Source organism: Aricia agestis, chromosome 1 (assembly GCF_905147365.1).
Source record: "Aricia agestis chromosome 1, ilAriAges1.1, whole genome shotgun sequence".
Lineage (NCBI taxonomy): Eukaryota > Metazoa > Arthropoda > Insecta > Lepidoptera > Lycaenidae > Aricia > Aricia agestis.
In genome coordinates, this window is record NC_056406.1 from 19131182 (window position 1) to 19145118 (window position 13937).

General features: G+C 37.6%; 1 protein-coding gene across 1 annotated transcript in view; it reads right to left on the minus strand.

The window, feature by feature from the left end:
- The window catches only part of LOC121740277 (muscarinic acetylcholine receptor M1-like), a 371436-nt gene that overhangs the window by 265658 nt on the left and 91841 nt on the right, over positions 1–13937 (minus strand). The window contains exons 3-4 of the mRNA XM_042132937.1: positions 11835–11979; positions 3701–3860 (exon numbers count right to left, since the gene is read on the minus strand). Coding sequence (XP_041988871.1) covers positions 3701–3860; positions 11835–11979 — 305 coding nt within the window. The remainder of the gene's footprint in view (positions 1–3700; positions 3861–11834; positions 11980–13937) is intronic.

Here is a 13937-nt window from a genome sequence, read left to right on the forward strand (position 1 = left end):
AGCATTAATTTTTATGTAATCGATCCTTAATTTTGTGCCGGCTTATAAGTAAAACAGGATAATAAAAGCATTATTAAACTTATTGTTTAATTTAATTACTTAAACTTATAATTGTTGGTTGTTTACGCAATAAATATCCTTAGCAATATTCCTCCCAAAACCAACACTTTAGTTATATTTAAGTTGTATTTTTAATTTTTATAAAACTTATTGTTTAATTTAATTAACATTATTGTTGGTTGTTTACGCAATTTTCCTTAGCAACATTCCTCCCAAGACCAACACTTTCGTTATATTTATTATTTAAGTTGTATTTTAGTTAAAATATTATATTTCATTAAGAACAGAATGTTGCCCAAAACTTCTTTGAACTGAAATTAGTTCGCCACGCGGGCTTGCGGGAACTATGCTGCCTTTTCCTAAAGAGTATGTTTTAAAATGTATGGAGTCTGGTCCAAATTTCCACCACTAACGAGACCTATATAGTAAAATTGTCTACTAAATACTGAATCATTACAACCAGACCGCAGTCAAAAATACGCTGTCAGTGAAAAGTTGTAACTGAATGAAAAGTCGTATTTTTTTACCATTTTGTATGAAAAATATTGTAGATGTAATAAAAATGTATTGAGTTTGGTGCAAATGATGTCCACAACCAATAACACTTGCGTAAAGGTCTGCTAAATACGGAATCATTGTAACTGGACCGCAAACAAAAATACACTGTAAATAAAAAGTTAGGACGGAATAAAAAGTTTTCTACCATTTTATTCCATAAAATAATGTTAATGGAATGGATCATCCATTGCACTTTTTAACTACTCAATCTATGTTATGACATGAAGCTTGGCATTTCCTATTAGGTTTTCACGTGGTTTTCACTGAAATAGATGAATATCAATATCAATATTTTCACTCCAAAATATATTTTTTCATATTATGGTCATAACTATTTACTGACAGCTTATTTTTAATTTGTCTCATATTCAAAGTTACTCTATACTAAATGGACAATAAGTCAATATGGGTCTCGTAAGTGGTGGAAATTTGGACCACTTTACTGCATTCTCCGAAGTATTTATACATCATCATCAGTTTGTCGCTCAGGTGTATGAATTTCTTCCGGTCTTGGGCTGACTTCTTCAACATTTACACCAAACGACAGCTCAGGGAAAGGAGTCCCAACTCCCAGGGTACAAATGATCATAACATCCATAAATTATTTTGACATTGGTATTTAGTATTTACCAATATGACCATCTACAAAATCTCGTGACCCTCCTTTCAAGCTTCGACCGCGCCTGTATCCAACACTAGGGAATATGAGTCGAGGTCAATTCGCATTACAACTTGACGCGTCAATGCATCCTAAAGGAGTGAGCACACTGAGACGGGCCGTGCCGGGTCTCAGCGTGCCAGGGTGCATCGCAAAAATCTGCCTCCATACAATTTGTATGGAAGCGGATGCGCGTATCGCACATTGTGCCGGGGCGCATCGACGCGAATTTTCGCTCGGCGGATTTCCGTCAATGCGACACGGCCCGACAAGACCCGCTGCGCCCCGGCAACAGTGTGCTATAGCAAGCAGCGCGCGGATGTGATGCGATGCGGCCCGGCAAGCCTCGGCTTAAAATCCGTCAATGCGTTGCGCGCCGACCCGCCCCGGCACAGTGAGCGTTAAAATCCGTCAATGCGATGCGACCCGGCCCGGCAATAGTGTGCTATAGCGCATTTTGCGCTGCGCTGCGCCCCGACCCGCCTCGGCACGCGCCGATAAACTGTGGGCGTACCTTTAATGACCCATTAAACCTTTATTTATTAGTTAGGGCCGCGCTACACCGGAATGGCAGCAGCGAGGCGAGCACTTGTGTCGCGGCCCTTACAGTTACACAATAAAATAAACAGCAAATAGACAGTCATGCTGCTCGCGGTGTTGGGGTGCCTCTTCCAAATATTATGAATAACTCATTTAAAATTGCATCGCAGCATTCGGTGCATCCCGACGCGACGTTGCAATTGGACGACTGTTACCTAAGGACACATTTTTTCACAAATATCAGCGATTTTCAGGTATGTACCATTTTAAACAATTAGGAGTCACACTGCGAGGATATTTTGGTTTCAAATGAAAGATAATATATTTGTCGCAGTCCACTGGTTAAAATAGCCGTTCAATCAAACAATAGCCCTTTGACTGAACAACGCCATTCAATCACACGGCTATACGTCGTTTAGCCGACTTGTTGACTGCTACGTTTAACACTACAGCTAGACGACGCTTAGCTAACTGGTTAGATGGCAAATGAACAAAGGTGACAATTAGTTTAGTGTTATTATTACACAAGCGTAATGATAGCAAGTAGAATAATTGTATTCTAACTAATTTTGAACATAATTGCAATAAATACCTTGTTGATGCATTTCATAATCCCGTAATTTCTCCTTGAATATTTGTTTAAATTTTGATTGAACACTTGTAACGTATACAGGGTGCAATTAAACCTTCCTGCCGATTTTTTCCAGAGCTTAGGTATCATTAGGAGAGTCCATTTAACCAAAAAAATGGGTGTTATTTTTTTTTCAATGACATATTTTATTCCATTTAAAATCGTTGCAGGACGGTCACTCGCGGCGCGGGGGAATGAGAGGGGGTGACGCGGGATGAGGCGCGTGCGAAGGGGCACGACACGCACGGCCGACGGATCGTGTCCATTAATTGGAGTGTTTTTTAGGATAACTTTCGGAAGCTATTTCTCAACATTTTAGTACTGAGTGACAATTAAAGAAAAAATACGTGTATTTTTATTTTTAACAAGGATCAATGTATCAAAATTTGGCAGGAAGGTTTAATTGCATCTTGTATAAATACGAAAAATATTATCTTAATACAACCACAAAATACCGGCTAGTTGACGCCATATTGTAAACAAAACGCACCTAGCGCTGCGGTGGTGAACGCTGTTAACTAATTCAAACAAACGGCTGCTTTTGAATCAGCTGTCGTGTTGAACGTTTCGAGCGACTGAAATATTCAATTAAAAAGCTAGACGTGTGATTGAATGGCGTTGTTCAGTCAAAGGGTTGCTGTTTGATTGAACGGCTATTTTAACCAGTTGGCTGCGACATGTTCATCTCCACGTCTACACCATAAAAATTTTATAGCCGCATACAACATTTTCACATAAATACGTTTTAACTATCACAATAATCGCAAAAGATTAAAAAAATGGGGTTTGATTAGGTACCATTACCTATAGCAAAATACACTGAACTAAGGAAAATAAATAAGTATACAAAAAAAATGTTGCTTATTTAGGCCCCTGTACGAATAGCTAAATATTTTATATAAAAATAAATAACATTTCCATTTATAAGAAAAATTGGAAACGCTCTCAATTCTCAAATTTCTTCATACATTTTCGCCCTATCAAGAACGCGGCTAGCATCGTAACCGCCACTGTACAAGGCGCGCTGATATATTTGAATGTTATTTTAATGTCCTTAACGTCGATATTCGTACTGACCTGCTAATTTTTATAATAATTTTTGTGATAACGCGAGACGCGTCGCGAAATAAATTTGTATGGATTTGACAGATTCGCAAGACGTCTCACGTCTTGCGAATCTGTCAAATACATATAAATTTAGAAATGCATCTACGCGTCGCGTTGCGGTCTGAATTAACCCTTAGAAGCCTTACCCGTAATCTTGATGACGTCAGAATTTGTTTGCACGTGATCGGGTGGATGATCGCGAAGTACCTCTCGGTGCAGATGACCACGAGGATGAAGATCGACGCCGTGTAGCTCAGGGAGTGCACGAACTGGTACATCTTGCAGAGGAAATCGCCGAACACCCAGCTGAACAAACAACATTCAAGTAAGCGGGCCCCTAGACGAGCAATTCTATTGCGCATACTACATACATATTATTCGACAAATTTACTATTAGAATAATTCGAATATTTTATCGAATCGAAAAAGATATCGACAAAAAAATCGAATAATGCGAATATATTCGTGAAAAATTCGTACCACCTTTCTTGTTAATAGTACGAAGTGAATAAATAACACTGCTCAACAGTAGTCTTGCAGCCTGAAAACTAAAAGCTGTTTCTGTAAGAACTTTGTGCCCTGATCATATGTTTCTAAGATTTTTTTTTCTATCAGCTCAGGTTTTTAAGATAATTCATTGAAAAGTTTCAAAAATCTAGAATTTTAGTCTATTTCGGAATCATATTGTGTGAATAGTGATATTTATGTTTAGTAAATATACACATACATATAATATTTAGATCTCAATTTAAATGGCATATAAGTAATATTTTTTTATGAAAACTTACTCACTTAAATTCTTAAATTGTTACTCCACATAGTATGAACTAGGTAAAAGCATTTTAAGAACCGTCATAACATTGTCATAACTCATTGAAACAAGTTTTCATTCTCAATAAGAAGTGTCTCTCTCTGGCATACATTAATAAAAAATGAATACTTTCAACTGCAATGTGACTCTGAAATGGGCTAAAATGCGAGATTTTTGAAACTTTGGAATGAAATATCTTAAAAATCTGAGCTGATAGAAAGAAAACTTCTTCGAAACATAATATATTGTGCACACAAAACTCTAATAGGAATTTTGTTAACCTGTGTAATTCTTATTTTAACTTTTATATCTAAGTACATAACTTTTACGGCCGTTCCCAATATTTGATCTATCTCTGGTTTTGCCCTACTAGAGATAGGAATAGCTCACAATTGACATAAAATATATGTCTCTAATGTCTAATGTGAGTTATTCCTATCTCTAGTAGGGCAAAACCAGAGATAGATCAAATATTGGGAATGGCCGTTAGTAAATGACATACTTAGTTAATGTTCATTGAACACATTAAAAATTTATATAATGTTACAGCTGGATTATATTCGCCGTTATGATATTCCTTAATACTTAGCCAGCTCACCAGTCTTTTTATATTTTCGAGCCACGTTCACGTAGGTGACAATTTGCCTGTGTCAACGTGGCGCGAAACTATAAATAATCGGCCAAGTGCGAGTCGAACTCGCGCACGAAGGGTTCCGTACCGGTATAGAGCGAAAATAGGCAAAAAAATGTGTTTTTTGTATAGGAGCCCCCCTAAAATATTTACTTTTTTTTAAATTTTATTATTAATTATTAAAGTAAAAATATACTTAATGACTCGACTCATATATATATATCTCGGGAAACAAATTTCCTTGACACAAAACCACAATGAATTAGAAATAGATAGACGAGTAAAAGGCACTTGGAAGAAGTATTGGGGACTCAAGGAAATTTTTAAAAGCAGTATGCCAGTGAAAGTAAAGAAAAATGTCATGGGTAGCTGTATCTTACCATCGCTCACTTACGCCTGTCAAACATGGAAATTTACAAACCGAGTTAAGAACAAAATAACGACTTGCCAGAGGAGCATGGAGCGCAGCATGCTGAACATAAGAAGAGTACAAAGAATACGTCACTCCAAAATACGAGAGATATCACGGGTAACAGATGCACTATCTTATTCAAAGAAATTGAAGTGGCGCTGGGCAGGCCACGTGGCGAGAATGAGCGACGACAGATGGACAATTCGACTAACTTCATGGACAGGACCCAAAGGCATCAGAAAAAGAGGTAGACCTAGAGCAAGGTGGGCAGATGAGATCATAGAAACCGCTGGTAGTTCATGGATGACAAAAGCTACAGATAGAGATTATTTGACATCTCTCGAGGAGGCCTTCACCCTCAAATAAGAGGGGTTCACGTAGAAAAACTTGTAAAATAATTGACAATCAATATAATAAAAAATATTGTACTTGTAGCAAAATCCTTATGTTAATATATTTTAATTTAATTAATTTTTATACTTACCAATCAATTTTGCATGAATGTCAATTGTAATTATTCTGATAAATATATTATTAATCAATGTATAACAATTTCAATATTATGTATTCTGGAACTTTAAATCACGTAAACTGTAGACAAACGTGGTTCGGAAGGTGCTGAGAGAACTCCTGATTCTTTATAGATACATGTTTGGGAGTTTCGGCGTTGTTTTAAGAACAGAAAGCATATGCTACTATGCAAATTACATTCATCATCATCATCATCATCACTACCATATTATACCATTTCATAGCCTCTGAGATCGAGACTCGAGTTTGTCAAGCGATAATTTAAAAAAATCTATACCTACCTAATATTATAAACCTGAAGAGTATGTTTGCTTGAACGCGTCAATCTCAGGAACTACAGGTCCGATTTAAAAACTTATCTCAGTGTTAGATAGATCATTTATCGAGTTGGACTATAGGCTATATTATATTATCACGCTAAGACTAATACGACCGAAGAAACTCAGGAAAATGTGGGAAAAACGGGGGAAATATTTTTTATGAGAAAATGTACGGTTTCTGTAAAATTCCTAATTTACGCGGGCGAAGCCGCGCGGGACATCTAGTAGAATCTATATATTAATACGCAAGCGAAAAACTTTGTATCCCTTTTGACGAAAAATGCGGAAACGTAGGTGAATGAAATTTTGCACAGTTATGGTTTATATGGTGAAGGAGTGCATCGAGCTAATATTATTTTGAAATTATGCTTTTATAACACATTTTTAACAAATAAAACATTACACACACTACAATACGCACACTCAAGAACATGACAGATTTTTAAGTGACAAACCTCTATACATACGAATTACTTATACTCTTTTATTTATGGTTGAAGTCTGTTGACAACAAGTTGACAAATTGAAAATGGATTATAGTTTTTTTTATTGAATCTTAGATATTATTAGACAATGCTTACACGGCCAGTCTGAGATCAGCTGAGTCCCAGATACGAGAGTTAAAAAAAAGGGTAAGGTCAATATTTTTTGTAGTTCTAATGTGTTTGAAACTAAGGTTGTAATTGTACGTGTGTAGAAATATCGTAAACGATTTTTAACCGACTTCCAAAAAACGAGGAGGTTATATATTCGGCTGTGGATATTTTTTTTAATTTTTTTTAATTTTTGTATGTTCGACCACTACTCCGCCGTTTGTGAACCGATTTTCAAAATTTTTGTTTTGTTATATTAGGTTTCACTCCAATTTGGTCCCATTTTCAGAAAAGTGGTGATCTGATGATGGGATCCATGAGTAATCGAGGGAACTCCTCAAAATTTATATGGAAATAATAACATCCTTATAATATGAACTAAAAAGTATTAAATAATTTTTCCTATCTAATAGTGCCTTTTTCTGAATTCGGCTAAACCTCAACTATTTCTGTACTCAATCTTCATAATTTTGAAGTCGGTGCCAGTTCCAAAAGTTTCAAATATTCTGTCAGAGAACTAAAGATTCAGCTATCTGGTACCGACTTCAAAATGATGAAGATTGAGTACCTACAGAAATAGTCGAGGTTTAGCCGAATTCGGAAAAAGGCACTATTAGATAGGAAAAATTATTTAATACTTTTTAGTTCATATTATAAGGATGTTATTATTGTTATTAATTATATTTATAAAGTTAATTACCGGCCTATTTCGATTTTACCGACTCTTAGTAAAATATTTGAAAAAATAATTTTACAGCAATTACATTTTAATTTAAATAATTTATTACACAATAACCAATACGGTTTTCCTAAGGGTCGTTCCACAACGGATGCTGGTATAGGTCTTCTTTGTAGCATATTTGAAGCTTGGGAGGAGTCACAGGATGCCTTAGGTATTTTTTGTGACCTCTCTAAGGCATTTGACTGTGTCGAGCATGCTACTTTAGTCAAAAAATTGCACCACTATGGCATAAGGGACTCAGCACTCAGCCTTTTGACTTCTTACCTCAAAAATAGGACTCAAAGGGTTGAAGTTAATAGTAAAAGATCCAATGGGACCAAAATAGAATTAGGTGTACCACAGGGATCCATTTTAGGACCATTTCTTTTTCTCATCTACATTAATGACTTACCTTATCTAGTTAAGGATAATGAGATAGTACTTTTTGCTGATGACACTTCACTTATTTTTAAAGTGAAGCGACGGCAGTCAAATTACGACGAGGTAAATAGTGCTCTCTCAAAAATAGTACATTGGTTTAATGTTAATAACTTACTTTTAAACTCTAAGAAAACCAAATGTTTAAAATTTACTTTGCCCAATGTTAGGCAAGTTCAAACCAATTTACTATTAAATGATGAGAAAATGAATTTGGTGGACTCCACTGTATTCTTAGGCATTACATTAGATAGTAAATTACAGTGGGGTCCTCATATTGCTAATCTTGCAGGTAAGCTCAGTTCTGCAGCATATGCAGTCAGAAAAATTAGGGAAATTTCTGATGAAGACACGGCAAGACTAGTTTATTTTAGTTATTTTCACAGTAGAATGTCTTATGGTATCCTTTTATGGGGAAACGCTGCCGACATCAATACAATTTTTGTGCTGCAGAAGCGAGCTATACGCTCAATTTATAAAATGTCAGCTTTTGAATCTCTGAGAGAAAAGTTTAAAGAAATTGGTATTCTAACTGTTGCTTCTCAATACATTTTGGATAATGTATTGTATGTTAGAAAGAATTTAACTAAATTTAAAACTAAAAGTGATAGTCACGGTAGAAACACTAGAAATAGGCACAAGCTGGAAATACCAGTGATCAGACTTAGCAAAATAAGTAAATCTTTTAAAGGTCAATGTATACGCCTTTACAATAAAATCCCGGAAAACGTTCAAAATCTATCAATTAATAAATTTAAAAAAATAATTAAAGAACGTTTGTGTGCCAAAGCCTACTATACGGTCAAAGATTTCCTAAACGATAGCACATCTTGGGAGTAGGATGGCTGCTTGCAAGGCTGCTTCTACATTTATTATATGTGACTTACAATTGTGTATTCATATTGTATAGATTAAGTTATTTACATTGTAAATTTTATTTTTTTAAAAGACAAATTTTCCACTTTTTTACTAAAAAGTGGCCCCGTGCGAGTTTCTTACGCCGGTTCTTCTCGCCGGGTTAGTTCCCGAACCGGTGGTAGGCAACATGTAGTTCAACATTCTGAAAATATTTGATTCAAATTTATTCAGAAATAAAACAATTTTTATTTATTTATTTTACCTTGGAAGTCGGTTTTAATTTTTTGTTAAAAATAATAATACGTTCAAAAGATCGATTGGACGATTTTCTTGACGATCGATCGAAACGACAAATTGTCCCGTGTATGGGTAATTGTTCTACAAATAATTTCAATTCTTAAAAAGTATTTGTGTAAATAAGTCTATAGAATAATTGAACTACAGCAGCGCTTTTAACAGAGCAAATATAGTCCATAACAAATCAATTTGCTCTTAACTCAGTGTTATGAACTAATAAAGATTTTAAAACAAGGAACACTAGATATTTTTTTCTATTAGAAACTTAGTTCTTATTCAAATCCATGTATAGAATGCCAATGTCTATGATGTCTATAAAAAAACCATGATTAGTACTCCTAAATCATAAATAGATTTAAGGCGTCTGAAGTGTGCTGCTTGGGTACGCCTCTAGTTTGATTTTTTCTAAATTTACTAATAAATAAATAAAAAATGACCCTTCAAAATCGCAAAAAATGAATGCCCCGTACCCCGCCAATCCACCGACCATAAAACAAATTTGAAAAATATTTAAGACTAGCTGCTGTTGCCCGCGACTTCGTCCGCGCGGACTTCAGTTTATAGCGCATAAGCTTTTTAAAACCCTGGTACCCCTTAAATCAAAATACCCAAAACAGCCGTGTAGTGTGCACAAAATATGATTTTTTTTAAATTAAACTTTTTTATACCTTTTAAAGCTTATTTAGCGGTACACAACTTAGCTGCATAATGCATTACACAACTTTAGCTTTGCCCAATAGCCAATACCCATAGGCCATAAACTATTTAGTATGTATTATTGGTAGACTGTTGTTTCTGATTTCAATGTTGGTACGTGAGTTATTTAATAACATGTATAACAATCGAAAGAATCGAAATATTAACTGAACATGGTACCACCTCTTATAGAAATACATGATGAGCAAGCGATAGCGCGATCTAGGCGACTCTTGGCGCCGTCTGTTCCAGTTTTTGGAACTAACTTAATTTGAACAAATTTACGCATAAACACCCCCTTACAACCCCGTTTTCCAGTAAGAAGTAGCCTATGTCCTTTCTCAGGCTTTAGACAATCGGTTCAGTATTTTGGCGCTGTTGTTTTTGAATTTGATATCTAATCTAAGTTGGTAGGTGAATTCTTAGTTAATAACGTGTATAACAATCGAAAGTCGTAGTGTAATATGGTACCACCTCTTATAGAAATACGCATGAGCAAGCAATAGCGCGATCTAGGGGACTCTTGATGCCATCTATTTTGAGTTTTTGGAACTAACTTAATTTGACCAAATTTACGCATTTTCACCCCCTTACCCATTTCCAGTTAAAAAGTAGCCTATGTCCTTTCTCAGGCTTTAGTCTATCTGTGTACAAAATTTCATTACAATCGGTTCAGTAGTTTTGGCGTGAAAGCGAGACAGACAGACAGACAGAGATACTTTCGCATTTATAATATATATTAGTATTAGTATAGAACGTGTATAACGTGGGAGAGCCATGCTTCGGCACGAATGGGTCGGCTCGACCGGAGAAATACCACGTTCTCACAGAAAACCGGCGTGAAACAGCGCTTGCGCTGTGTTTCGCCGAGTGAGTGAGTTTACCGGAGGCCCAATCCCCTACCCTATTTCCTTCCCTACCCTCCCATATTCCCTTCCCTTCCCATCCCTACCCTCCCCTATTACCTTATTCCCTCTTAAAAGGCCGGCAACGCACCTGCAGCTCTTCCGGTGCTGCGAGTGTCCATGGGCGACGGAAGTTGCTTTCCATCAGGTGACCCGTTTGCTCGTTAGCCCCCTTATTTCATTTAAAAAAAATAACAATCGAAAGAATCGAAATACCATGCTTAACATGGTACCACCTCTTATAGAAATACGCATGAGCAAGCAATAGCGCGATCTAGGGGACTCTTGGCGCCATCTATTTTGAGTTTTTGGAACTAACTTAATTTGACCAAATTTACGCATTTTCACCCCCTTACAACCCCCTTTTCCAGTTAAAAAGTAGCCTATGTCCTTTCTCAGGCTTTAGACTATCTGTGTACAAAATTTCATTACAATCGGTTCAGTAGTTTTGGCGTGAAAGCGAGACAGACAGACAGACAGAGATACTTTCGCATTTATAATATTAGTATAGATTAAATAAAAACGTAGAGCGCAGTATGATTCGTATGTTTAGGCTTGTCATTCAAAATGATGGTGATGTGCACATTATAGTGTGTGTAATATTTTATTTGTTACAAAAATGTATGTTATAAGCATAATTTCAAAATAATATTAGCTCGATGCACTTCTTCACCATATAAACTGTGCAAAATTTCATTCACCTACCTACGTTTCCGCATTTTTCGTCAAAAGGGATCCAAAGTTTTTCGCTCGCGTATTAATAATATAATGATAAGAGCATTTTTTATTATTATAACGTGAAGAATTGGAAGCTAGCAAAATAATGTTAGCTTAAATAACTTATTTAAATCAAAAGTTTGGAAATGTGAAGTAAAGGTGACTTTCCGATCCTTGCCATAATAATATTAGTCTAGCGACCTCGCTGCTTTGTAGTGGTGTGGAGCAAAATGAAACCTATAGCCTAGTTCATAAAGTAGCATTTTATTTGAATTTTTGTTCGTCACGGTCGCTTGCGCAGGGTCGAAAAGCCAACTTTAGAGACTCTTGCGAAATAAAGCATAGCTAACCTTGGTATGAGGTATATAGTTAAGTTCTGAAAGACGCAAAAGACACCAACACACAAGTCCGCAACCGCCAGATTCGCCAGGAAGAAATTAGTGATGGAGCGGAGCCGCCGCGACAGCGTCACCACTAATATTACGAGGAGGTTTCCTGAAACAAAAAAATAAAAATATTTTAGTAAAATAATACGTTCATAGAGAGTTAGAGTCGACGTAGGCGACCACCCACGTTTTTTATGGATTTACGAGTTTTGATCAAAGAATTAAATAGAAGTTTTTGGTTTTGATACTCAATTATTCATTTAAAATAAAAAGTTTTATGAATGAAAGTTTCAATATCAAAAATTCTTTCTCTCAGCAAATCCGTACTCTTGCGTCATCCATCCATGATCCATCAGGGGTCTCTCAAAATATATTTTAAGTGCCTCGCAGGATATGTGTATCTTGCCCACATCTTGCCTTGTCAGGTCAGGTCTTGCGTTATAATATGTACTAGCTATTTGACTGATTGAAATTATTCCTAGCTAGATCGATTTATCGCCCCCAAAACCCCTGTATACTAAATTTCATGAAAATCGTTGGAGCTGATTCCGAGATTCCAATGATATATATATATATATATATATATATATATATATATATATATATATATATATATATATATATATATATATATATATTGTTACGGTACATGGTATACGGACACGTGGTGCGCAAGTACATACTCGAACCTTCTAGAAAGGTCTAATGTTTGTTTACGTGTTTACCCTTTATTTGTTAGCGTGTTTGAATTTAGACCTTATGACTGAGTCCATAAGGTCTAAATTAAATTCAACTTACTGCACTTATCGCAAGGACGGCAGTTTTATTGTGGTACATTCCCGAGCCTCCTAGAAATTTCCCACGGTTGTTTACTTGTTTACGTGAATCGGGAAATTTCTGGAATTCGTCTCGCCATATAAAAAGAGCCGCAGGCAGGCCCGGCAAGTCAGTTCGGTTCGAGCGATCATCAAGGCGATTTCGGAGTGAACACGAGTGATCAATAGTGAGTGAACCAGTGAAACCTGCGACTTGGCTACGACCTAGGACAGTGATAGTGCTTAGTGATTGGACCTAGTGATTAGTGTTTGGACTTAGTGCTAAGTGTTGTGACCTAGTGTTTAGTGCAATGTTAATAAAGTCTTCAAGAGAGTCACCAGGTCTTTCTCTCCAAATCCTCGAACCCTAGCACGTAACAACTGGTGTCAGAAGTGCGATTTGGAGATGCCATTGACTCCGAGAGAGGACTTCAAGGGGAGTGTCAGGACAAGGTCGCAGCGAGCTGCTGCCATTGACTCCGAGAGAGGAGTTGCGGAGGCCACACCCACTGGGGACCAAGCTCCGCCCACTGAGGGACAGGCCCCACCCACTAGCCCCGCCCACATGGCTCCGCCCACTGGCCACGCCCACCAGGCTCCGCCCACTTTGGCTGAAGCCACGCCCACTGGCTCCGCCCACCGGGACACGCCCACTGGCCACGCCCCTCAGGCTCCGCCCACTTTGGGCATGGCCACGCCCACTCAGGCCACGCCCACTAGCTCCGCCCACCGAGCTCCGTCTGCTCAACCCCTGCCTACTGGCTCCAGCCACCATGCATCGCCCGTAGCTTCTGCGGCCCCTCAAGTGGCTCCCCAATTACAAAGCCTAATCGAGTTAATTCAGGCTCTGCAAGAATCACAAGACCGCAAGTTCGGCGCTTTACAAGAGTCACAAGACCGCAAGCTCGGCGCTTTACAAGAGTCACAAGACCGCAAGCTCGGCGCTTTACAAGAGGCACAAGACCGCAAGCTCGGTGCTTTGCAAGAGGCACAAGACCGTAAGCTCAGCGCGTTGCAAGAGTCACAAGAGTCACATGATCGCAAGCTCGGCGCTTTGCAAGAGTTACAAGAACGCAAGCTCGGCGCTTTGCAAGAGTTACAAGAACGCAAGCTCGGCGCTTTGCAGGAGTTACAAGAGCAACAAAAGGACCTCCAAGAAAAAGCGCTTTTGGCTATAAAGGATGTTAGTGACACGGTGAATAAGCTTCGTAAAGACGTCGACGTAATGGACGAACGCGTTACCGGGTTGGGA